The 24,031-nt window shown below is 35.7% G+C and overlaps 1 protein-coding gene across 4 annotated transcripts in view; it reads right to left on the bottom strand.

Moving 5' to 3' along the window:
• Positions 1 to 24,031, bottom strand: part of LOC142336467 (uncharacterized) — a 46,811-nt gene that overhangs the window by 17,452 nt on the left and 5,328 nt on the right. For 3 of the 4 annotated variants that reach the window (XM_075385324.1, XM_075385326.1, XM_075385327.1), the window contains exons 3-9: positions 21,602 to 21,728; positions 20,547 to 20,655; positions 15,287 to 15,365; positions 14,228 to 14,334; positions 13,540 to 13,746; positions 13,131 to 13,260; positions 12,601 to 12,663 (exon numbers count right to left, since the gene is read on the bottom strand). In XM_075385324.1, the coding sequence (XP_075241439.1) occupies positions 12,601 to 12,663; positions 13,131 to 13,260; positions 13,540 to 13,746; positions 14,228 to 14,334; positions 15,287 to 15,365; positions 20,547 to 20,655; positions 21,602 to 21,728 (822 nt within the window). The remainder of the gene's footprint in view (positions 1 to 12,600; positions 12,664 to 13,130; positions 13,261 to 13,539; positions 13,747 to 14,227; positions 14,335 to 15,286; positions 15,366 to 20,546; positions 20,656 to 21,601; positions 21,729 to 24,031) is intronic. The other variant, XM_075385328.1, reaches the window with a different exon arrangement.

The following is a 24,031-nucleotide window of genomic DNA, read 5'->3' as shown; positions in this document are numbered from 1 at the left end:
ATTCTTAACTTTTGGTCTAAATTGTTTATCGCTGCTTTCGTACAAACCCACCAAGCATCTGCCGCCAATTCTCATTGATATGGTAAGAGCAATTTTATCTTTAAAAAGGTAAAAGCTAAATAAATACGAAACTTTCTTCAAAAAAAAAATTAAATGAAAAAAATATAGAATTTTGGTTAAGAAAATCTTCTACAATAGGTACCCAAGACTCTCGAATGTGTACAAATCTTTCTCAAATAATCATTTGATATTATCTAAAAAAATAATTCATACATGACCTGCCTGAAAGCTAGCCATAATATCTGAAGCAGACATATGCGACATGCTCGGTGAAAATGATTATTAATTTGACACGATAGTTAGGAGCAAAAAGCAACTATTACTCATCTTTATATAAAAAGAAACCAAATGCTATTAACTCATAACCACATAACTTATAAATTGCCAAAACAAGTTACACAAATTGAAGTTTTGAAAAACGCAAGATGCCCAGTGCCTTCAATTAATTTTTTGTCCGACCCTCACTAAGTGAGGGCATGAAAATATGCTCAATTGGTTTTTTTCAGTCAATTTTGACGGATAAATATAATTATTGTAGAGTTGTGAGTGGCAAAGAGAAAGCTGAACAGGGTATATTAAACTGTTCGTATGATGTTTTGAAAAATTTTTAAATTTCTTTTTAAAAAAACTAGACCATAAAAACAAGAACCAATTCTTTTTAAGCTAAACCTGCTCAATTCTCAAAAGACCTGCCCTCCAACCTGCCTAAATGTTATAACAAAACCGACGAACGTGGGGCGATGGGCTCTCAAACGATCGGCGAGAAGTTAGATTCTTAGTAGCTTAGCTACAGTCTAAGTAAGGATAGCTTTAGCTTAATGAAGGGACTTGAGGTGAGCGCAGTGGGGCGGGGGGGGGCTGATGGAGGGCAACAGGGGGGGGTGTTAGTGGTGGCAACGGTAGGGGGTTGTTGGGGGGTCAATTTCTAAGAGCTGCCCTTCACACCATAAGCGTAAGTCTTCAAAACGGTTTCTGTGAATCGCATACTTGGAGACTAGTGAGTTTAAAGGCTCTAAGAAAACTTAATGCCCTCTGGGCGCTTCCTATTGATCCCAATTTTGAGAACGAAAACTCAAATGGGTCAGCCGAAAAATCGCATAAAAAAGTCCAATAGGACTAATATAATAGCTACAAACTTCGTTTGAGAGCACTTAAAAATAAAACTGTGGTTTTTTTCACCCCAATCGTCTGGCAAAACTATTTGGAAAAGTAATTTTTTTGGTTATTCAAATCAATTTGACGCAATTTTGTTCATTTTTAGCGTCATTTCTGATCAATTTTAGATGTTTTGTTCAGGTATGGAATAGTTACGTAATTAAGGAACCCTGAAGCAATAGCAAACCTACTATGGTCTTCGTGGCTGTCTTATTCAAAGGTCTTCGATTATATTGGGTGCCTTTAAAAACATCTGTTTATATTTCTTGGACTGTTTGATTCTAATGAGAAATTAAATTTGAGTAGAGATTTTTAGCAGGGCCCAAAAATTGAGCGACAAAGAAATAGTTCTATAGCCTAAATTTTTCAAGCTTTTTACAGCAAAAGGCGAAAGTGACGTCTGTACAAATTTTCGGTTTTATTTCTGCTGTTTTTCTCTGTTGATTTGTCGTTGGTTTTGATTTGTCTAAAAAAGCAGATTTAAATCTCCATACAAGCAGAATTCACGGCCCCCATGATGTTCAAGTCAAATTAAATTTTTAGTTAAAACGTAATGTTATTGGCTGTTATTCATATGACTTAGTTTTTGCAATTTTATCGTTTAGTGCAATTAGGCAACATCAATCACTGCTTTCTAAAATTAAACGGAATGAAATTGTTGATGATTCGGATATAATTGGGTGTTCTATTAAAACTTGACCCACTGCTTTTCAAGACCATTTCAGTTTTGCATAACTTCATTTTTTGCCGCTTGGTTTCTCAACAGTTCAACAAAGTTGGTGCGTGATTTCAATCGTCACGCTTACTGACAACTTCGTCAACATGACGTGATTGTTTTGACACCTTTAAATTAACAAAGTTACGAAAAAGTGTTCCCCGGGTTTTTATGCTTTTTGTTCTTTGTATGCGTAGGTTCATAAGCTTTTTCAGAGGACAATCAGAGGATGATGTTACCGATCAAATAGTGGCACTCAATTCCACAGTTTTTTCTAAACTTTGGGTCGTAATTCAAGACAGGTCTCATCTGCTTACCGCCCAAACAATTGAATCTCTTTAGTAGTTTGAGTTTTCATCAATGTTTTCTTTTCACTTTGATACAGTTTAAGAAACAGTGAATTTTTCGAGTTTTGCAGAAATTGTTGTTTTTGCAGTCTCAAAAACAGGTGAAAATCGCCCAAAAACAATCGCCGTTGATTCCCACAACCAAGATTGGGATTGAAAGAGCAGAAAAAAAACTAATGAAAAACATAGCCGGCAGATTGCCGGAAAATAGCCGCGATAGACGCTCCTGGCCTTCCATGAATTGAAACACCTAAAGAAATAAGATAGACAGATCGGCCACCAGTCCTTTAATAGACCACAAGACTTTTTGGGTTAGCTTCGGACTGTTAATTTTTTGACACATACGTTCTATAAGGAAACAGCCCTTAAATAGCTATTACAAAATTGATATTCGAAATCAAAAACTCAAGACTAATAATCACGAATTAGGGCATACAAGATTGGCACTACTTAGATGCACACTATTAACTAGTAAATCTTCATAAAAAATTAAAGTTCCATAAGTGAGTTCAGAAGTCATTTTTTGAGTGAGGTAAGTCACGCGATTGACCTAAAAGCAGAAACGACGTCACGTACATAAATTTTAACTGCAAAGCAATAGAAGTCACTGAAGTCAATTCCAAGAAGTCAATTCCAAGAAGTCAGGTCGTAAGAATCATCGATGGAGACGACGAATTAAAAAAACATAGCAGGACAAGTCCTGACGTACAATTCAAAGAACTTTCATTGACTAAACAGAAAACTAGACCTAGAACGGACTATGAATGGAATGGGAAAACCATTTAGAAAAAAATCCGATCCAAAAAATTGAAAAAACAGTAAAAATCGAAGTGAAATTGCCGCATGTGAACAAAAAACCACTAGCGAGAAAGCGAATTTTTGTTCAAACACAGTTTTCTCACTCTACTTTAAATTTAGAGCGAAAAACTTTCACGCCGCAAAACCACTCGCTTTTTCGCTCCACTTCCTGTTTCGGCGTGACCAAAATCACTACTCCAATTTGACTTCAAAAATCATGAAAATGTGAACAGATCTTAAAAAAAAAGACAGCGCCCCAACACAATTCAAATTCTTTGAATTGTAAAAAACCACGATGTCCCCAATAATAGCCGCTATCGCTTCGTGGCTATTAAAAAAACCGATTTTTGTACACAAACAATTTTAAAGTGCGAAAAATTTTGATGTCATTTTGAAGCTGAACATACTCCTGTTTCGCAGTGAGAAGACACAGGGGTTACTATCAATACCAATAAGCATTAAAGATGGTAACTAAGAACAAAGTTCGAGTAACGGGCATCTAAAATTGAGCTTTATGGATTTATCCCGTTTCCATTTCTGATTTCGTTTTTTGACGCTGACTCCGTTCATTTTTAATTGCTTTGGTGAGCAACTGCTGTCCAAAAGTACTTTTAGCAGAATAAGAGAAGAGTGAAAACAGCCTAGAGAAGTAAAAAAGATTTCACGCAAAATGAACAAGCTATGAACTAAGGTAAAACGAAGTAAATAAACAAGACAAACATACCCGGCAGATTGCCGGAAAATATCCGCCGTTTATTCCCATAACCACGATCAGGATTGAAAGTAGAGAAAAAATTATTTTGATGTCATTCCGTTGTTGAACAGTCTCCTGTTTCACAGTGAGACAATACAGATGCCACCGTCAATGCCAATAAGCAGTAGAGATGCTATCTAAGACTTATAGGAACCAAGTTCGATTAACGGGCATCTAAAACTGGGCTTTTTGGGTTTATCCCGTTTCTATTTCTGATTTCGTTTTTTGATACTGACTCTGTTAATTTTCAATTGCTTTGCTGAGCAACTGCTGCCTAAAAACGTTTTTAGAGTTTTTCGAGAGAAGAGTGAAACTAGCCTAGAGAAGTCCAAAAGATTTCACGCAAAACGCTGCACAAGCTGTGAAGAAAGGTAAAGCGAAAAATTTTTATTCGCCGAAGTAAAAAACATAGCCGGACAAGCCCTGACGTACAATTCAAAGAATATTCATTGAATTAACAAAAAACTAGACCTAGAAGGGACTATGAATGGATTGGGAAAACCATTTAGAAAAAAATCCTATCCAAAAAATTTAAAAAAAACAGTAAAATTAAAAGCGAAATTGCCCCATGTGAACAAAAAACTACTAGCCAGAAAGAAAATTTTGTTGTTCACTGTTTTCTCACTCTTTTTTAAAATTAGAGCAAAAATTTTGACGCCGCAAAACCACTCGCTTTTTCGCTCCACGTTCTGTTTCGGCGTGACCAAAATCCTACTCCAATTTGACTTCAAAAATCAGGTGTGAACAAACATTAAAAAAGCCTGAAGAATTCCGGAAACGACTCGAAGGGGAAATTTTCCCATACTTATGACCAAACAACTAGAACAACTATTGTAAAACCTGAACGTCCACAAATGCCATAAAAAAAATAAGGAAGAATAGAAAGGGCATTCAAAACAAATTCAACAAAAAAACTAGAAAAACTTAATGCCTTTTTTAATAGTACAAGGAAACATAAAGCCAAAAAAAAGCTCCTTTGCAATTAGAGCAATGAAAAAAATCAAAAAATAATGGGCAAGACATAATAGGCTAAGAAGCTTGGTTTAAAATTTCTCAATTTTTCTGTCAAATTTCATAAGGAAAAAATGATTTATACCACTAAAACTTTAGTGAATTAGTATCTGAATATTCCTTAAGTACAAGCTTCTATTCAAATCCCACTTAAAGCATTAAAACAAAAAAACAGACTAAAATTCAATAAATTTTGTCTAAAAATCAGCAAAACCCATCAAAAACCTCCAAATTAGCATTAAACTCAAATTAACTACTTGAAACCTTCAGTTCATATCAGAAAAGCATAAAACTAATAACATAACCGACTAACGTCGGGGGAATTGCTCTCAAACGACCGGCGGGCGGTTGTCAGCACCTAGCCACTGTTTAGTGAGGTTAACTTTCGCTTGATTGAAGAGGCGTGAGGCTAGGGTAATAGACGATATTATCACGTCACATAACAGCCGCTGAAGTCAACAAAAGAGTTAAGGAGAGAGAGAGAGAGAGAGAGAGTGCGAGGTAAAACGTGAGCGAGAAAGAGAAGGAAAGAAACGCCAACCAACACACACAGAGAGAAAGAGAGAGCTAGAAATTTTTTCCATGCGATTCTAGCCTTGTTAGTAACTAAATCATATAAAAAACTGAAAGTGCAAAATTCAGAAGAAAACTTTCCACATTTCGCAGTGACGAAAATGTTCAAAGAACATTTTTCGCCTCTGGATTTTTGTCAAGTAACCCATCTGCAAGACTTAAAAAGCTTCGTTGGCCAGTATTAATCGTTCAACCCAAAAAAGGACTCAAAAACTGCAAATAAAATAACAAAAATTTCAAAAAAAAAAATGAAAAAATCGTAAGTTTTATTAAAAAATCGATGAAATTTGTGATAGTGAAAAGTTCAAAACTATTCTATCGCAATAAAAATTGTTCAGTAACCTATTATCAAAGCCTATACGAGGTTTCTTGGGGCTGGAAGAACTTAGATAATGACAAATTTTGAAAAATTTGAAAAAAAAATTCAAGTTTTATCCAACAATTGCTAAAAATCGCGATCTTCAAATGTTGAAAAACATTCTATTACCACTAGAAACTATGAAGCAACGTATTATCAAACCCTTCAGGAGGTTGTCTGAACTCTGAGGCTGAAAAATCTTGAATAATGAAAATATATGTCAAAAAATTTAAAAAAAAATATAGCAATTTTTGTCAAAAAAATGCTAAAATTCGTGATTTTTAAATCTTGAAAATGATTCCATTACTTCTAGAAACTACATAGTAACCTATTATTAAACCATCGAGGAAGTTCCTTGGCTCTTGAGGCTGGATAAACCTAAAAAACGACAAAAACTTTCAAAAACATTGAAAAAATTTGCAAAATTTATCAAAAAAATGCAAAAAATTTGCAGTGTTGAAATGTTGAAACCATTCTATTACCACTAGAAACTATTCAATAACCTATTATCAAATCCTAGAGTGGATTCCTTGACACCTAGGGCTGCTAGGGCTGAAAAAACTTGAAAAACTGACAAATTTTCAAAAATCTTGAAAAAAATTGTGAAAATTAGTATAAATTTGCGTTTTTAGCTAGCGGTTGTTCGTCAGTAGCTATCCACGGGTGGGGGGGAGGGTGCACGGGGGTGCCGATGGGGGTGGCGACAGTCGGGTGGGGGGGGGTGGGGGGCAACGGGGCGGTGGGGGGGGCAATAGTGGGGGGGGTCAGCAGTGGGGGGGGGGGGGGGGGTCTTCAACCTCTAAGAACCGCTGTTCACATCATAAGTATAAGACTCCAAAACTGTTTGAGCTGAAACAGAGCTAAAGGGCTCTAAGAGCACTTAATGCCCGCTGGGCGCTACCTGTTTATCCCGTTTTTGAGGACGAAAAGTCAAAAGCGTCAGACGAAAAATTGGTCAAGCGAAAAATCGCATAAAAAAAAGACCGACAGGACTAATATAATTGCTACAAACTTCGTTTGAGAGCAATTAACAGTATCATAATCAAACCTCATAGCCATCAAAATTTGCAAAAAACCTGCTTTCAAAAGCCGCACTTGAACAAAAAATTTCGCTCGCTTAGAAAAAATTTTTTCACACATCAATTTCTCGCTCTCTCAAAAACAGCGGTATGAACAAAAACCACTCTCTTTTCGCTCCGCTCTTAACTTTTGTTCAGCCCCAAAATCACTCCAAATTTTTTCACGCGTTTCATTTCCCGCTTCAAAAATTACTCCAATAAAATTGATTTAAAAAAAGGACTTCTCCAATACTGCTCTTCGAGTCGTAAAAAAGACAGCGCCCCAATACAATTCAAATTCTTTGAATTGTAAAAATAGGAGCATTATAATAGCCGTCTGAGAAGCTGAGACAGCTATTAATAAATGGTATGAAACGGTTAAGGGTTTTGATATATGGTTACATTTTATGTCAACTTTGACGCCGTCAATTTCATCAACATGATTGCTTTTTCGTAATTTTAACACCTCGATTTTTCTAAAAAGTTTCTGCTGTCTTTGTTCATTTTTAATTCATCATTGTGAAAAAATAAATTCAGAATCTCTTTTATTGTTGTTTGAAAAATTAAATGCTTACTTAATAATATTTGTTTTTTTTTTGCTTGAGAAAGGGTATTGGTTCGACGTTTTTACAATCAAACTTATTGGCCATTTTCAGGCCAGTGAAATGCAGACAATAAATCCAAGAATGTGGACGAGCGGGGAGGGACCATTATGTGCAAATGCACATTACCGAGTCTCTTCGATTCATTGTAGCGCAAATGTAAACAGGAACTTGAACAAATTGCAAGGCCGTTCCACAGCTGATTCGAACAACACCTATTTCGTGTTCTCAGTGATGAAATAAATTGTCATATCGACATTCAATCAAAACTCTATTGATGAACGAACATTATACAACTCACCATTTACTACCATTGGAGCTCTGCGCCTCCATGTGAAGGGACGGGTGACTAATAAATATTATATAACTCGTGACCCGTTATAGTTACTCGTTACGAATTGAACCAAATGTATAGACGAGTACTATTTTTCCCAGCTTTATGTTCATTCAACTGTGCAATCGGGGGTTGTTACTTTTTTCATTTCAGTCCGCATGGGTCTTTGGACCACAGAACTCCCCCTAAATGCTACACAAAATTGAATAAGAGTAAAAAAAAACTGCTAAAATAGCGTCCAAAATGGCAAAATGGTTATAACATAGCCGGCAGATTGCCGGAATAGCTGCGAAAGAAAAGACCTGCGTGCCATATAATAGAGATAGAAACAGATACAGATCTAAATTGAAAAAAAATCGACGCCGCTCAAAAAAACTAGGTAAAAAACATTCAGCAATAAATTAATAAAGCTTGTTAAAATTCGTTCAACAGAAGCCTCTTATTAGGGACCTTTACTGCACAAATGAGTTCCTTTGACCTTAAACAAATTCAAATTGAACTCTTAAATTCAAAAGTTTTAAAGTGCAAAAGTCATTTTATTGAGTGAGGTAAGTCACGTATGATCAAAATCTAATCACGCAAATAACCGTAAAACTTTTGCTAAAGCAAGTGAGAAATGACGTCACGTGCGCAAATGCCGTTAGTGAGAGGAAAAAGTCATTCAGAAAATTTGACTTTTTCAGCTTTGCTGTGTGAACAAATGTAAAACGAAAAAAGAGCGTCAGACGACGAAACAAAAAAACATAGCAGCACAATTGAATCTTTGAATTGTTCTGACGTACAATTCAAAGAATTTTCATTGACTAAAAAAACTAGACCTAAAACGGACTATGAATGGATTCGAAAAACCATTTAGAAAAAAATTCGATCCAAAAAATTGAAGAAAAAACAGTAAAAATCAAAGTGAAATTGCCGCATGTGAACAAAAAACCACTAGCGAGAAAGCGAATTTTTGTTCAAACACCGTCTTCTCACTCTACTTCAAATTTAGAGCGAAAAAATTTCACGCCGCAAACCACTCGCTTTTTCGCTCCATTTCCTGTTTCGGCGTGACCAAAATCACTACTCCAATTTGACTCCAAAAATCATGAAAATGTGTGAACAGATCTTGAAAAGACAGCGCCCCAATACAATTTAAACTCTTTGAATTGTAAAAACCAAGCGCACCGCAATATAGCTTCGCTCAGCTTACAGCTTCGCAGCTATAAAAAAAGCTCAAAATTAAATCAAAGTTTATTTTTTCCTTCAGATGGTCAAAAAACTTTCAATTGCACTATTACTAGTGTGGATACACGATACAAACACCATTAACTTAAAAAAATTAACTAAAAAACGGCTTTAAAAATGCCGCACGTGATCAAAATAATCGCTCACCTACACCACTCCCTCGTCTCGCTGCAAATTGACTTAAACACTTTCTTTTTACGCATTTCACTTCTTGTTTTGAATACAGTCTAACAAAATTACAAAACATACCCGGCAGAATCCCGGAAAATAGCCGCCGTTGATTCCAATAAGCATGATTGGGAGTGAACGAATAGAAGATATTGAAAAAAAATTTTCGATTTATTTTGATATTGAAAAAAAAAGTTCGATTTATTTTGATGGCATTTCGTAGTTGAACATACTTCTGTTTCTTAGAGAGAGGCTACAGGGGCTACTATCAAAACCAATAAGCATAAGAGATGGTAACTAAGACTTACAGGAACGACGTTCAAATAGCGGGCATCTAAAATTGGGCTTTATGGGTTTATCCCGTTTCTATTTCTGACTTCAATTTTTTATACTGACTCTGTTCATTTTGAATTGCTTTTCTGAGCAACTGATGTTCAAATTCACTTTTAGCAGAATGAGAGAAGAGAGAAACTAGCCTACAGAAGTCAAACAGATTTCACGCAAAATGTCGAAAAAGCGGCAAAATGAAAGCGAAAAAAGTTCGACGAAGTAAAAAAAAAATAGGAGCGCTATAATAGCCGGCTAAGATGAGGGCGGCTATTAACCAGGAAAAACATAACCGGAAGAATTCCTGAAACAACACGAATAATCGAACCGCCAAAAAACCTTAAAAAAAATTAAAACAAAACATAGCCGGCAGATTGCCGGAAAATATCCGCCGTTGACGCGCTTGATGCACATCGCGATAAGAGATAAACTGACCTAGTTTTTTCGTTTTTTTCACCGTCCAAGTTCTAATTTGGCGTGCAGATTCAGTTGCATACTAAAAGTAAACTTAAGTAAGCCTCTAAACTGAAAATTTATAAGCTTACTAACGATGTCAGATAGCAAACACACTAATGATCTTTGGTAACCTAATTCTCAATCAATTAATGACCGGGCTTTATCGGTTAATCCCTTCTCTTTTGATTTTGCTCTTTTGACTTTGACAGTATTCGCCACATTGCGTAATTGAATGCGTGAAAGAGTTGAAAATCCATTCAGTCGAAACAGTGAGTGATGTAAGTCAGAAGTCAAACGTTGAAATCATGACTTATGTAAAGCGAAAAACGCGATCAAAAGGTAAAGCGAATTTAAAACACAGCATGACAAGCCCTGACGAACAAATCAAATTAAATTTCAATGATTAAACAGAATACTAGAACTAGAACGGACTACGAGTGAATTGGGAAAACTTTCTAGAAAAAAACAGATCAAAAAAAATTTGAAAAAAATTGATGTCAAAATGCCGCATGCGAACAAAACCACTAGCGAGAAGGAAATTTGGTTCAAACAAAAAACCAGGCCTAGAATGATCTATGAATAGATTGGGAAAAACCGATCCAAAAAATCGAAAAAAAAGTAAAAATCAAAATGAAAATGCCGCATTTGAACAAAAAACCACTAGCGAGAAAACGAATTTTTGTTCCAGCACCGTTTTTTCACTCTACTTTAAACTTAGAGCGACAAATTTTCACGCCGCAAAAGTACCTTTTTTTCGCTCCACTTCCTGTTTTGGCGTGACCAAAATCACTATTCCAATTTGACTTCAAAAATCATGAAAATGCGTGAACAGATCTTAAAAACAAGACAACGCCCCAATACAATTCAAATTCTTTGAATTGTAAAAATTCTTTGAATTGTAAAAATTCTTTGAGTTGTAAAAATTCTTTGAATTGTTAAAAAAAAATTAGGAGCGCTAGCATAGCCGGCTGAGAAGCTGAGGCGGCCATTAATGAACTAAAACAAAAACGCCAACTTTATGAGGAAAATGGAGATGTTAGGGCGGATCAGCGCCCCAATACAATTCGAAAAACAGCGCCCCAATACAATTCAAATTCTTTGAATTATAAAAAAGAGAGCCCCTAAATAATAGCCGGTGAGACGCTGACGACGGCTATAAATCAATTAAAAAAGTCATCAGAAGTCAATGAAAATCTTTAGCACCAACAAACCAACTAAACAAAAACTAGAAAAATTCAATTATAATAAAAGTGCACATAAATAAGAATCTTTAAAAACCCAGGACCAACAAAATAATCAAGCAACAATAGAAAAGCCACAATATGCTTACAAGACTATGTAGTTTCGAAAAGTGAAAAACTGCAAGAAATAAATGAAAAAATCGTTACAGGCTACCGTACTTTTGTGAAAATTCTAAAGAAAAGTTCTAAAAAAGCTGTACATAATAATTAGCTAAAAACTAAAATATGCTGAAATCTAGTATTAATTACTAAAAATTTTTGAAAACAATGAAAAACAATCCTAAAACCATTACTATAGTCCATTCAGACAGATTAACAAAAAAAATAGTTAAAACAAAAAGAAACAGCATGAAAATGCCGCAAAGGATTAAAAAATCGCTCACAAAAAGAATTTTCTCACATGTCAATTTATCGCTTTCTTGAAAAGTGGCATTAACAAAATCCACTGTTTTTTTTTCATTTCGTTTCATTGTTCATTTCTTCAGCATCGAGAGCACTCCCAAATTTTTTCGCCCATTTTGTTTCCTGCTTAAAAAATCACTCCAATGAAATTGATAGAAAAACATTTCTCCAACACTCCTCTCTTCGAGTCGTAAAAAAGACAACGCCTCAATACACTTAAAAAATATTCAATTCTTAAAAATAGTCCCGCAAAATTAGCCGTCTGAGATGAGGGCGGCTATTAAAAAGAGAAATTGACCACCTCGCACACTTCAGAATCAATAAAAGTTCCTATTTTGTGTGCAGCTCTGGCCTATAATTAGTTTTAAATTGAAGATTTTTCTTTATGGGTGCAAATACAACACACGAAAGTCGGGTTCGAAGTGCGATTCCGTAACCTCGACAGAGGCATTAACCACTCGCCTATCAGGGTCTTGTCATCGTCTTTCTAAAAATCGGTTTTATTTGAACAAAATTTATTTCGGAGTGAGAGCAATCGAAATCACTCAAAAATCAAGATGTGCGTGAAAAAGTCACTTGGAAAAAAATAAAGATTTCTCTAGAACAGCGAAAAAAAAATGGTCACGCAAAAATTTGCATAAAAAAACACACGTTTACAATAATTACTTCTCATTTGAGAGCAATTAAAAATAGCTTCTCAGAACATTTCTACATCAAAATGACACTTTTGCAAGATGAAAATGCTTTCGAATTTGCTTGAGACGATCTTCAGTTTCTTCGCCAATTTAGATTTATTTCTGAAAGCTAATTAAAAACGACATTCCACACCGATAGAACCCTGTCAAAACAATTATTCATATCATTGGACAACCTAGACTGCAGAAATGAACGAATCTAAACTTCGCTCTCTAAAATTAGAGCTTCTTTAGAATTATACAGCAAATACCAGGCAAATGCAAAATAATATAAAGACAGTCATGCCCTTTTCTATAAGGATGAAGCAGCAATACTTACGACAATCATACGGAGGTGTTTCGCAAGGAGGGGCCGACGGTTCCGCAGGTTCAACACTGAGTCCTGTCAATAAGAGTCAATCAAGCAACAATCAATGAGCACACCAGCACCAAGTACATATAATGAGGCTCAAAAGTTGTCAGCAGAAGCTGCTTACATACATAGGATATGAGATACAGTAATAAAAGTTGATGGCACCCTGTTAGCTTAGTTTCGTCAACTAATCCATAAGCGTTTAAGCATGTATATGAGCAGTTTTATATCATGTCTTCAGCAAATTTGCCTATCTAGCAATACAATTTCTTCATTTTTTTGTTCGCAACTTTTCATTCAAGCGTTTTTAGCCTTTGTTTAAAACCTAAAAAACCACATGTTTGACACTTAATTACGGGGTTTGGCTTTCATTAGATGCAAAAGAATCTAACAAACTGTCCGAATATTTACAATAAACTGAATTCAGTTGATTATGTTCTTTGCATGAATGAGTTCACAGTAATGTAGCCCCCCCCCCACACAGTGATAGTACTAACGGATCGGGGGTGCGCCAATGGGGTCCATTCCCTCATGATACATGGGATAAGTTAGCCTCAGAGGCTCTGTTCCAATGAGCACTGGAGTCTCCGTGAACACACGCTTGTTGTCTTTAAAGAATATGGTGAACTGAAACAGATCCAAAAATCAGCTTACAGCCTCGCAGCGATAAAAATATTTTGAATTCGGCAACAAAAATGACATAAAATTCTTTTTAAAAACCTCACATCGGGCATCTTTACGGTTGCCAATTTTAATAGACTAAGAATTTAACGCGGTATTGAAACTGATGCACTATCAACGCAGTGCATAAAACATTTTTTAACATTTAACGATGATCAAGGTCCACATCTCGATGAATACGGAAAACAACTTGAAATTTGCAACATAAGATAAACTCGAACCAACCCTGAGTATGTATCTTATGTCGATGAAAGCACAGCCCGCTAATTTGCTCGGGGGGATAGCGGGCACCACCATTGGATTGGCGTCCCAAATTAGGTTGCTGTGGCTGGCACAGCCCTCACCCCTCACACTCTGGATAGTCTTCATAGTTCGTCTTGTCTTTGTTTGGCTTCCAATAATCTGTTTCTGAGATCCAGTGTAGTCTACGATCTAGAAAAAAATTAAAAATTCTCAATCAGCTTCTTGAGGAAATAAACGATTATTTGGCGGGGAATTTGTGTTTTACTACTTAATGAAGTGAGCACTGAAAAGGAAAAATAGCTTGAACTCGAATTAGAGAAAAAAATAGCGAATACGTTCATCTATTCAACAGTTTAATGGCTAAATCTTTATCTCCAAATGTCAAAAAAATTGTTTCCGGTTTAAATTTTACATTTCATACCCACGACTTGACAGTCAAATGGATAAACTTCCAAAGGAACAACCGATAATTAAGTTTAGTTTAAACAAAACTGAAGAGCATAGGATTGTACATAGAATAGTAGCTAAAAAGAACGAGAGAACAAACTTAACTCGGTACAATGTTTCATTCGTTTGAATAAACGGATCTTCAGTTACCTCCGATCACCTATAGTAATTGTTTTGCTATAGTAATTGTGTTGGATTTACAATTGTCTCACAACACACTCACCTGTAAGAGATCAGCTGCAGAGCGAAGAATTTTGTTGCTCGTGTTGTTCTCTACAGTTGCCGATATTTTTATATGTTCTCCTGGACAATACCCTGTCCTGCTAAGGGCTAAAAAACAGAAACCCAATACAACTTAGTTCAGAAGATGTCCTTATTGAGACAGTCTATTAACCAATTCCATTTGCACTATGAAAGTGACCTCTCGAAGAAGATTGACTGTTCACGCTCGCTAAATACTAGCTACATCTAAAGCAGTTAATTAACACTATGCTAAAAATTGAAAATTGGAGAGAAATGCCTCCGCCTTTTTAAAACCGTGTTCACTATATACAGAAAGGCAGAAACTTCTCGACGTAGATAAGAATTGTGCATAATCATTAGTCAACATGAAAATCAAGGCAGCTTTCAGTTTTAAAAGTTAACTTCTGTTAAATAAGAACTTCTGTTGTCGTTTTCAAAACTTCAACTGAAAACTGGTTGGAAATGCTCTGCTTTTAAGTCCTCTCCAGTACTCGGCGGTAGCCCTTAATTCTATTTCAAGATATCTCTTAGTTTCAGGTGAATAAAGCCTTTTATTGGACGTTGATAGCTACTTCTTATGGGGCAAATGAATACTCATTTTAAAAACCAAGACATTCAATTGTTCTTTTAAAAATCAAAAAAGTATTCCAATTCTTTCTTTCCAGATCCAACTACCTCTTTTGTACATTGTCAATTTAAATTGAGCACGGAAACGAGTTCCGAAACTCTATTACATGCCAAAGCTTTAACATTTGAAGTTTTTTGACCAGCCATTAACTTCCTGTACAACCTAACCCCGATCATAACCTAAAACCCACATTGGTTGACTTTTTGACGTGCTTGCCTACGATTTTAGGCAGAAATATTTCTGCGCATGTTTTGTTCATTTACAACTAACTTCGCTATTATAAATAAACGCTAAGCTTCCCCAAATTAAAACGACACAGCATTAAACGCCATTAATAAAATAGTGAGTGAATGTTGAATAAAGTGACCGCAAAATTACGCATTGTTTACTCCAAATGAAAGGGTTGTTTACCTAAATTAATGACAGTGTTTGAGGACCTGCAACAGAAGCATGATGTAGTTCCATGTACTTTGGAATTGTTCGAAGGCACCTGACAACAGAAACGTAACTCAATCACAGAGACAAATCAATCAAACCTATTCAATTAATACGAATTAACTTAATCAAAACGCACTAGTTAGTTCATCGAGGCTTAAAATTTGTTCTCTGTGTGTTTGTTGTGTGCGTGTGTGTGTTTGTGTGTGTGTGTGAGGGGTGGGGGGGGGTGGGGTGGGTGGGGGTGGGTTTGAGTAGGCAAACAAAACAGTTCCGTCAAAATTTTGAAAAAATGACCGTCTAATTCTGCTCCAATTAGTAGTAATGATCAAATGAATCTGAATCTTTAGGTAAACCACTTAAGTAGACAAAATATATCATTTTCATTAATTTAGGAATAAAACACAAAATATCCAAAAATCTAAGGTCAGAAGAAAAAACGTTCCAGCAAAAAATCGCATAAAAGTCTTCAATGATGACATAATTGCTAAAACATTGTTTGAGAGCAATTAAACATACACAGTAGACTGCCGGAAAATAGCCGCCAAAATGAGAACTTCCAAGATCTAGTGTTTTACGAAACAAATTAATTTTAACACTATGAAAATACTGACCCTGCGCATCCTTAGATTAAGTACAACAACTTAGTGGGAATCAATTGCAGTCAAAATTGAGGCAAAACTAAGAAAATTGGAAGAAATTAGAAAAGCCACACAATTTCACGTAAAACAATTCGAAAAGAAACGGTGTTGTCTCAGTCCATAAAAAAGTTAGCTAGAACTTGAAGCAAATAAATTGACAATAATCATGCCACACTAAAAGGCCAATGAGAAATGTAATTTCTTGATAGTCAGCGACAAACCACGAGAAAAACGACAAATAAAGGTAAGACTAAAAAAATCAACTTTCATTTTTTAAAGTGGTCAAATCAAAAAGCCGATTCCTATGAACTTATGCATCCATTTAGATGCAATTTTTCATAATTAGCAACCATTGATACCTGTCAGAATACAATTCTTGGAAAGCAATATTGGTGACCTCTAATGATTAATTCAATTCATTCTCCGCGATGCTTTATCGCCATGCATACTTCGCAACTGATGAGACCTGTCATTAATGAATCTAAGAGATAAAATAACAAAGTGAAAAGCAAAAGTGGAAAAACGACAATATTTCTTGAAAGCAATCAATTCAGAGCAACCAATATCTAAGAATATTGTCAATATTGTCAAATTCAGAGCAATCAATATCTTAAAAAAGAAAAAAAATAAATCGATAAAAAAAACTACTGTTAACCTATGAGACATATCCCTAATGCGATTGAATGGTAAGACAAGAAAAAGCTCAAAAACACGAAATGTTCAAAAAATCACGAAACATTTTTGAGGAATAGAGTCTAAGTCATGAACACCGCTAGCTATGAATTCACACCATTAAATTCTTTGGGCTGCAAAAACCACTAACACCGCTAAACAGCTAAGCACAGCTTCGCAGCTACAAACGAAAACTTTTGTGAACAATTTTATCACTTTAACAAGTAAAAAGTAGGCTAGCTTTAATAGCCGGCTGAGAAGATGAGGGAGGCAAAAAAAGTAATTTGAGTTTAAATAGCCACGAAATGATAGCCCAGGATTTTAATTGTATTGGTGCGCTTTCGAATACGTCTTTTTATTACCTGGTCGAATTTTGATGTCAACGAGAAGTCAGATGAAAAAAGTTGATTTTAGTCACATGGGAGTGGTAAGGAGTGCAAGAAAAACGACTTGTTCTGAAGCGTACAATTTTTCAGAATCCTGCCGAAAATGAATAAACAAGTTCTTCTTCGAACCAAGATTCAGAAAGAAATTTATTGAACGGCAAATTGATTCCAAAATTTTCGAAAAAATTTCTGAACATTCGGGCCAAAGTCGATACCAAAATCAGCGAAGCTCCAAAAAATAAGCAAAGAAAAATAAAAAAACATAGCCGGCAGATTGCCGAAAAATAGCCGCGATAGACGCTTGTGGCCTTCCATGAACTGAAACAACCAAAGAAATAAGAGATCGACCACCAGTCCTTTAATAGACCACTAGGGATAGATTCGGACTGTCAATTTTATGACACATACGGTCTATAAGGAAAAAGTACTCAGAGAGCTTTTTCAAAATTGATATTCGAAATCAAAAACCCAAGAATTAGGGCGTATAAATTTGGCACTACTTAGATGCACACTATTGATCTTTAACTAAAATGTTCATAAAATTTAAAGTTCCATAAGTGAGTTCAGAAGTCCTTTTTTTGAGTGAGGTAAGTCACGCAATCGGCCTAAAAGCAGAAATGACGTCACGCACACAAATTTTAACTGCAAAGCAATAGAAGTTAGTGAAAAAGTCGATTCCAAGAAGTCAATTCAAAGAACTCAGGTCGTAAGAATCATCGATGGAGACGACGAATTAAAAAAACATAGCAGGACAAGTCCTGTAATATAATTCAAAGAAATGAATTAATAACTTAGAAGTACTCAAGCCGACCATCAAATCAATTGAACAAGGGCAGCCAAAACACAAACAAAATCAACTCAAAAAATTGAGAAACAAACAATCAAACAAACTAAACAAAAATATAATTATTGCTAAAACTTTGAAGCTTTTACCCCTAAGGCAAAATTTCATCCCCTTAAACATACCTATTTCAAAAACATACTGAAAACTAATTTTTGATTCTGAAATTGCTGCAGCATTATATCTGCAAGGCCTAAAAAAATTCATTGGCCCTTGAAGATCGATTAACTCGAAAATGACCCAAAAATTTTTTAAAAAATCAATTGCAAACTTTAATGAAATGTTGCTGAAAATTGTGATATTCGTATCTAAAAAACATTTCTGTGTCTCTTAAAGCTATCCAGTAACCCAATTCCAAGCCTTAAAAAATTAATTGGCTCAAAGGTCGATAGGCAATAATTTTTATAAAATTTCAAAAATAAAAATTTGTCCTTTTAAAATGTTGAAAACCATTCAATTTTCCCCTAGCAACTGTTTAATAACATACTATCAAACCCTGCATTAGGTTATCTGGCTACTTAGGCAAGAAAAACTAAATAAAAATCAAATGTTTTGAAAATTAGAAAATTTTGAAAATTCGAAACGCTAAATTGTTGCAAACAAATCCATTGAAACTAACAACCATGCAGTAATTTTTTCAGACCATGTAATAGGTTTCCTGGCACTTGAGAATGGACAAATATCAAAAATTGACAATAATTTTAAGAAACCTTAAAAAAATTTGTTTGTAGTACCAAAACATATAGCTCATAAACTGGTCATAACGAGTAATTTTTTCTCGCAAAAGGCCTTCATCAATTTTTAAAAACTGCAACCTAAGACTAATCAAACAAAAAACAAAAAAAATCACAAAAGACATGAAAAATTACACCATATTAAGTTCAAAAACACCTATAAATGACACTTTAACCTTAAATTGAGGACATCCCAGCAGCTGCACCACTGTAAGCACTTGAAGGACTACTAACATCCACTTTGGGCCTCTAATGAAACTTAATGCACGCTGGGCTTTACCTTTTGATCCCGTTTTGAAAGATCAAAGTCATTGAAAAATGTGTGAACACATCTTAAAAAAACACAGCGCCCCAATACAATTCAAATTTTTTGAATTGTAAAAATCTACGATGTCCCCAATAATAGCCGCTATCGCTTCTCGGCTATTAAAAACAAACTAATGACGGCAGAGTAAAAATATACAAAGACTGATTCTGTGCAGATATTAGGAAGCCCATAATTCTCCAGTTTATTCAATATAAGAGATGCAGTTTGTCTTACGGGCAACCTGTTGGTCCAAAACAGCATCGCAGTAGCAACACATAACCGACTAACGTCGGGCGAATTGCTGTCAAACGACCGGTGATTGGCTTCGTCAGTAGCTAGCTACCTGGGGGGGGGGGGGGTGTTGCAACAGTGGGGTGGGGGCGACAGCGAGGGGGATGGGGTCAACAGTGGGGGGGGGGGTGTCTTCAACCTCTAAGAATCGCCCTTCACACCATAAGTATTAGTCTCCAAAACAGTTTGTGAATACTTAGCTAGACTACTGAGCTGAAAGGCTCCAAGAGCACTTAATGCCCGCTGGGCGCTACCTGTATCCCGTTTTTGAGGACGAAAAGTCAAATGGGTCAAACGAAAAATCAGTCAAGTGAAAAATCGCAAAAAAGACCCACATGACTAATATAAGTGCTACAATCTTCGTTTGAGAGCAATCAAAAAATAATTGATTCGGCGCCAGATCACGTGATTGTTGGCTATATTGGCAAAACATTGGTCCAGAATGATCAAATAGTGTCGTACAAAAAACTTTATTAATTGTAATTACCACATAAAATCTTATTAAAAAAGCACTCGCACCTAATTCCAAAATATTTGTGCAAAAAATCAAAAAAAAGTCTTCCAATGAACAAAATAGGCGTAAAAAAAACAAAATTATTGTAAAATTGGCCATTTTTTGTACAAATACTTCAAACAAACAACTCTGCCTGCCAGCCCATTTGAACTGTCAACAAATTTTTTATTCGACTAATTCCAGACATTGGTGAAATATTTAAGCTAAACAGAATAATTTTGACCAAAAATTCCTCCAACATGTCAACGAATGTGAAAAATTAGTCAAACGTGCACAAACTTAAAACCTCGATATTTACAAAAAAAAGAACAGTTGAGCATATAGTTCCTCCCACGCAAAGTGGGGGCGGAACAAATAATCTGAAGCCGGGATATTAAACCTCAATTTGACAGAATTCTCAAGATTAACAAACTTCCACCTAAAACTTGTAACATCTCACTTATATCTTTGAGGCAAATTTATAGATCGTCCAAAATTGAACTTTAAAGCCACCTAACCATAAAAGTCCGCCCACACAAAAAAGATCTGATCAAAAATTTCACGATCGTATCCTGGAGTGTGTGATCCTACATGTTTCATTTTTGTTTCAAACATGAACTTTGAACCCCTATGCGCAATTAGACCAGATACTATAAACATCACATCACATTTAAACGTGTTCAGGCATTGTGTTTCAATTTGATCACAATTATCCGTCACTAAGAACGAAACTGAATAGCTGAACATTCTAATTGACTTTCTAATAATTTTATCAACCCTCAAACATCACAAGTGTCAGTTTGTTAGTTCTCATAGAAGTATAGTAGTTCTAGATTGATTTAACTCTTGACAAACAAGTGAATGAACGTACCAAAGAGCTTTCGTCTAAGTTTAGATCGAGAACTCCAAGTATTGTGAATGGTTTGATAGTGTAGCAGTTCTTTGAAAATGGACGCTCTATCACTGCTCGTGCAAAGTATCTAAAACAACACAACACGTAGCAGCATCTCAATTTAAAGTTGCGATGAAGCAAAATTAGATTTATCAGTCAAAATTCCTAATCAGCTTTTACGTATGTCCAGATAGCGAGTGTACACACTAGAAACCCAAACGTTTTCGGAAAAAGCTCCACAATCTAAATTGTATTAAGTGAAACTTAAATTTTGTCACAAGGAATTCAAACTAAACAGAGGCGAACAAGCAGTTAATTTACATGTGACTGTTTCGGGACTAAACGTCACTTAACAGTCAAGCAAAAATTTGCTTAAAAAAGACACACGTTTACAATAATTGTTTCTCTACGAGAGCAATTAATAATTCAATTTATTGGTAATTTAAAAAATTCTTTAGATTGACCCGAGAGGAATCAGAACTATGGTCTTTAAAAGGCTATAAAACAAAACCATGTGCTAAAAATCTCATAAAATAGCTAAAAAATTTTTACAAAATTGAGAAAGCACGCTATTAGATTAATACTTATAATTCAAAAGACTCCAAATTCTTCAAATAAACAGTTGTAAGAACTTTTCAAAAACATAACCTACTAAACGTCAGAAGAATTGCTCTCGAACGACTAGTGGGAGCTCTAATGAATTGCAGCCTGCTTTAGTCGGGGAGGGGGGAGAGGGAGTGTAAAAATAATAGAGTTTCGGCGAACTTTTCATTTGACTTTTAGTATTAAATTGCCGCCAATTGAGTTCAGCTGCTTGAAATTGTGATTGAGAGAGAATTTTAGATCACGCGAAACGCAAAAAGTCAAAACAGTCAAGCAAAAATTTTGCATAAAAAAGACACACGTTTACAATAATTGCTATGAACTTCGTTCAGGAGCAAATAAAAAATATGAACCTTCAAGTATGTTTCATCCATTCACAATTATAGTTGAAATATTTGAAGTGGAGATTATATCAAAATGTAGTAGAATACCTGACATAGCCATAAGGCCCTTCTAATGACGTGGGGAGTGAGATATCCGAAGGCAGCGTGTAGTTGAACGGGAACTCGTAGTCCCCTCGACCCAATTCTATAGTTTTGGACTTTTTGTCATCGTCAGCTAAAACACCATAAAAAGATTCAACCCCGATTGTTGTCGACTTATAATTCGAGGCGAAAGACTGCGATGTAACACATAAAATTGTGAAAGCTTTCCATAAACAAACTGGCTAACGTCGGACAAATTACTCTCGAACGACAAGCCGGGCAATTTAATTCGGAGGAGGCTGTAACCTAGATATATTTTTCGGGTGTTTCCCATTATACGCCCACAAAATTATAGCCCCCATTATAGCATGATAACCATGATCGGGGGCTATATGTTATCTGACCACTAAGCTGGGGGGCTATAATGGGAAATACCCTATTGTTCTCTATGGGCGCAAAAAATCTAACAAAGGAAATGGAACCCGCCACCTCCTCCGTCCTACAAAAAGCACTTATCATTCTGCTATCAGGCCCTCCTGATCTCTTACCTTACAGTTAGTTTCATTTTTGCAACTCATACTTAATTTCTCAATACGAGCAATTTAGGAAGTCAAGCGTGAAAAAGTCACCCGAGAAGTGAAAGCGAAAAAAAAATTCAGGAAAAAACATTCAAGCAAAAATTTTGCGTAAAAAAGAAGCATTTAGAACAATTGCACCAAATTTTGTTCGAGAGCAATCAATAAGAAATTAGCATAAGTGAATCTTTCGATAACAATCGAGAAATATCCTTTAGTAAGGGATCCGCCAATTTATTCATGTACCAACCCGCAAAGATGGAGAGGAAATATTGGCGCAGAAGGTGCTCTTTGAATGTCAATTTTGATCGACCAATAAATTTGACGGTATTGGATGCACTTCAAAATATAAATAAATTTCATCTCATATTTTTTGCCAAAAATGAGCTCACTTTTAGAAAATTTAGCCGTTTCCATGAACTCGAGCCAGATCGATTTTTGCATATTTTGCCAAATTTGTTTAAAATAATTACCTAAACTCTACGCAAAACTTAATCTTAAACTATACTTACCACAATTTTTATCCAAATTCTAACAACTATCAGGAAATTCACATAAGCCGAACTTCAGCTAAATCAAAATTTTCCTCCACTTTGCGATGATTTTTTTGCCATTTTACGCTGACTGCAGTCTTCTTTAAAGTTTTCTGACAGCATTTGTGCTCATCAACCCTCCCTTTGATGATTGCTCAAATATTTGTTAAATTTTATAATTCTTACTAAATATTTTTTTTTTCGAAATATTGAGTGGGGTCAAACTTTTAAAATAAACAAACATAATCGACTAACGTCCGGTGAATTGCTCTGAAACAACCGGATGGCTTCGTCAGAAGCTAGCCACGGTTTAATGAGGCTAGCTTTAGCTTAATTGAAGGGGCGCAGCGGGGGGGGGCACAGGGGGAAGGGGCTGATGGGGGCAACAGTAAGGGTGGTGGGGACAACAGTAGGAGGGAGGTCTTTGGCTCAACGGGGCTCTGTCGGCCTGAACGATGTGCAGGGGTAGGGATTGGGGGGTGAAGTGAGAGGGGCTGATGTGGGGGGGGGGGGGGGTGAGGGAGTCTACCTCTAAGAACCGCCCTTCACACCATAAGTATAAGTATAACAGTTTGAGCTGAAAGGCTCTAAGAGAACTCAATGCCCGCTGGGCGCTACCTGTTTATCCCGTTTTGAGGATAAAAAGTCAAATGGGTCAGACGAAAAATCGGTCAAGCGAAAATCGCATTAGAATCTCTGTGAATCTTATACTTAAAGACTAGTTAGCTGTAAAGCTCTACTCCGAGCTTTACCTGTTTATCATACTTTTGAGGACGAAAAGTTAAAAACCTCAGACGAAGAATGGGTCAAGCAAAAAATCGCATTAAAAAGCACTAATTTAACTGCTACAAACTGAGCATGAGAGAAATTAAACACTGATAGCTTTTTTGAATTTTTGAGTTGTTTTCGTATTTTTTTCTTAATTTAGCTCATGGCTCATGCGTTCAATTCACTTGCATAAGCGTAAACTACCCAAATTGGGGGTATCATTGTTAAGTCTTTTAGGCATTGTATTTTTATTTAACCATCAGGATGCATTATCGGTTAATTTTATTTAAACTTGCTGCTAAAGCTTGCTAATTTCACATCATCTGCCAAACTACTTTTCCTTTAGACAACATGTGAGACTGGAGACTTTTCAAGACTTTTCAATCCGTCAACAGGGTTTCAACATTTCCGTATGTTTTGCGCTATTTTGATCCAATTCGAGATATTTGTCCAATTTTTGCAGTTTATGACCACTCATCTAAAGCTATTTTAGATCTGTTAATGATCTATTCTACGTGCGCTCTTTACTGAAGGAGGCGACACCGGTTTTTATGGAAAAC

This window comes from Convolutriloba macropyga, chromosome 3 (genome assembly GCF_964194025.1).
Source record: "Convolutriloba macropyga chromosome 3, txConMacr16.3, whole genome shotgun sequence".
Taxonomy (NCBI): domain Eukaryota; kingdom Metazoa; phylum Xenacoelomorpha; order Acoela; family Convolutidae; genus Convolutriloba; species Convolutriloba macropyga.
The sequence above is the reverse complement of the archived record's forward strand: the minus strand, read 5'-3'. Positions and strand labels throughout refer to the sequence as shown.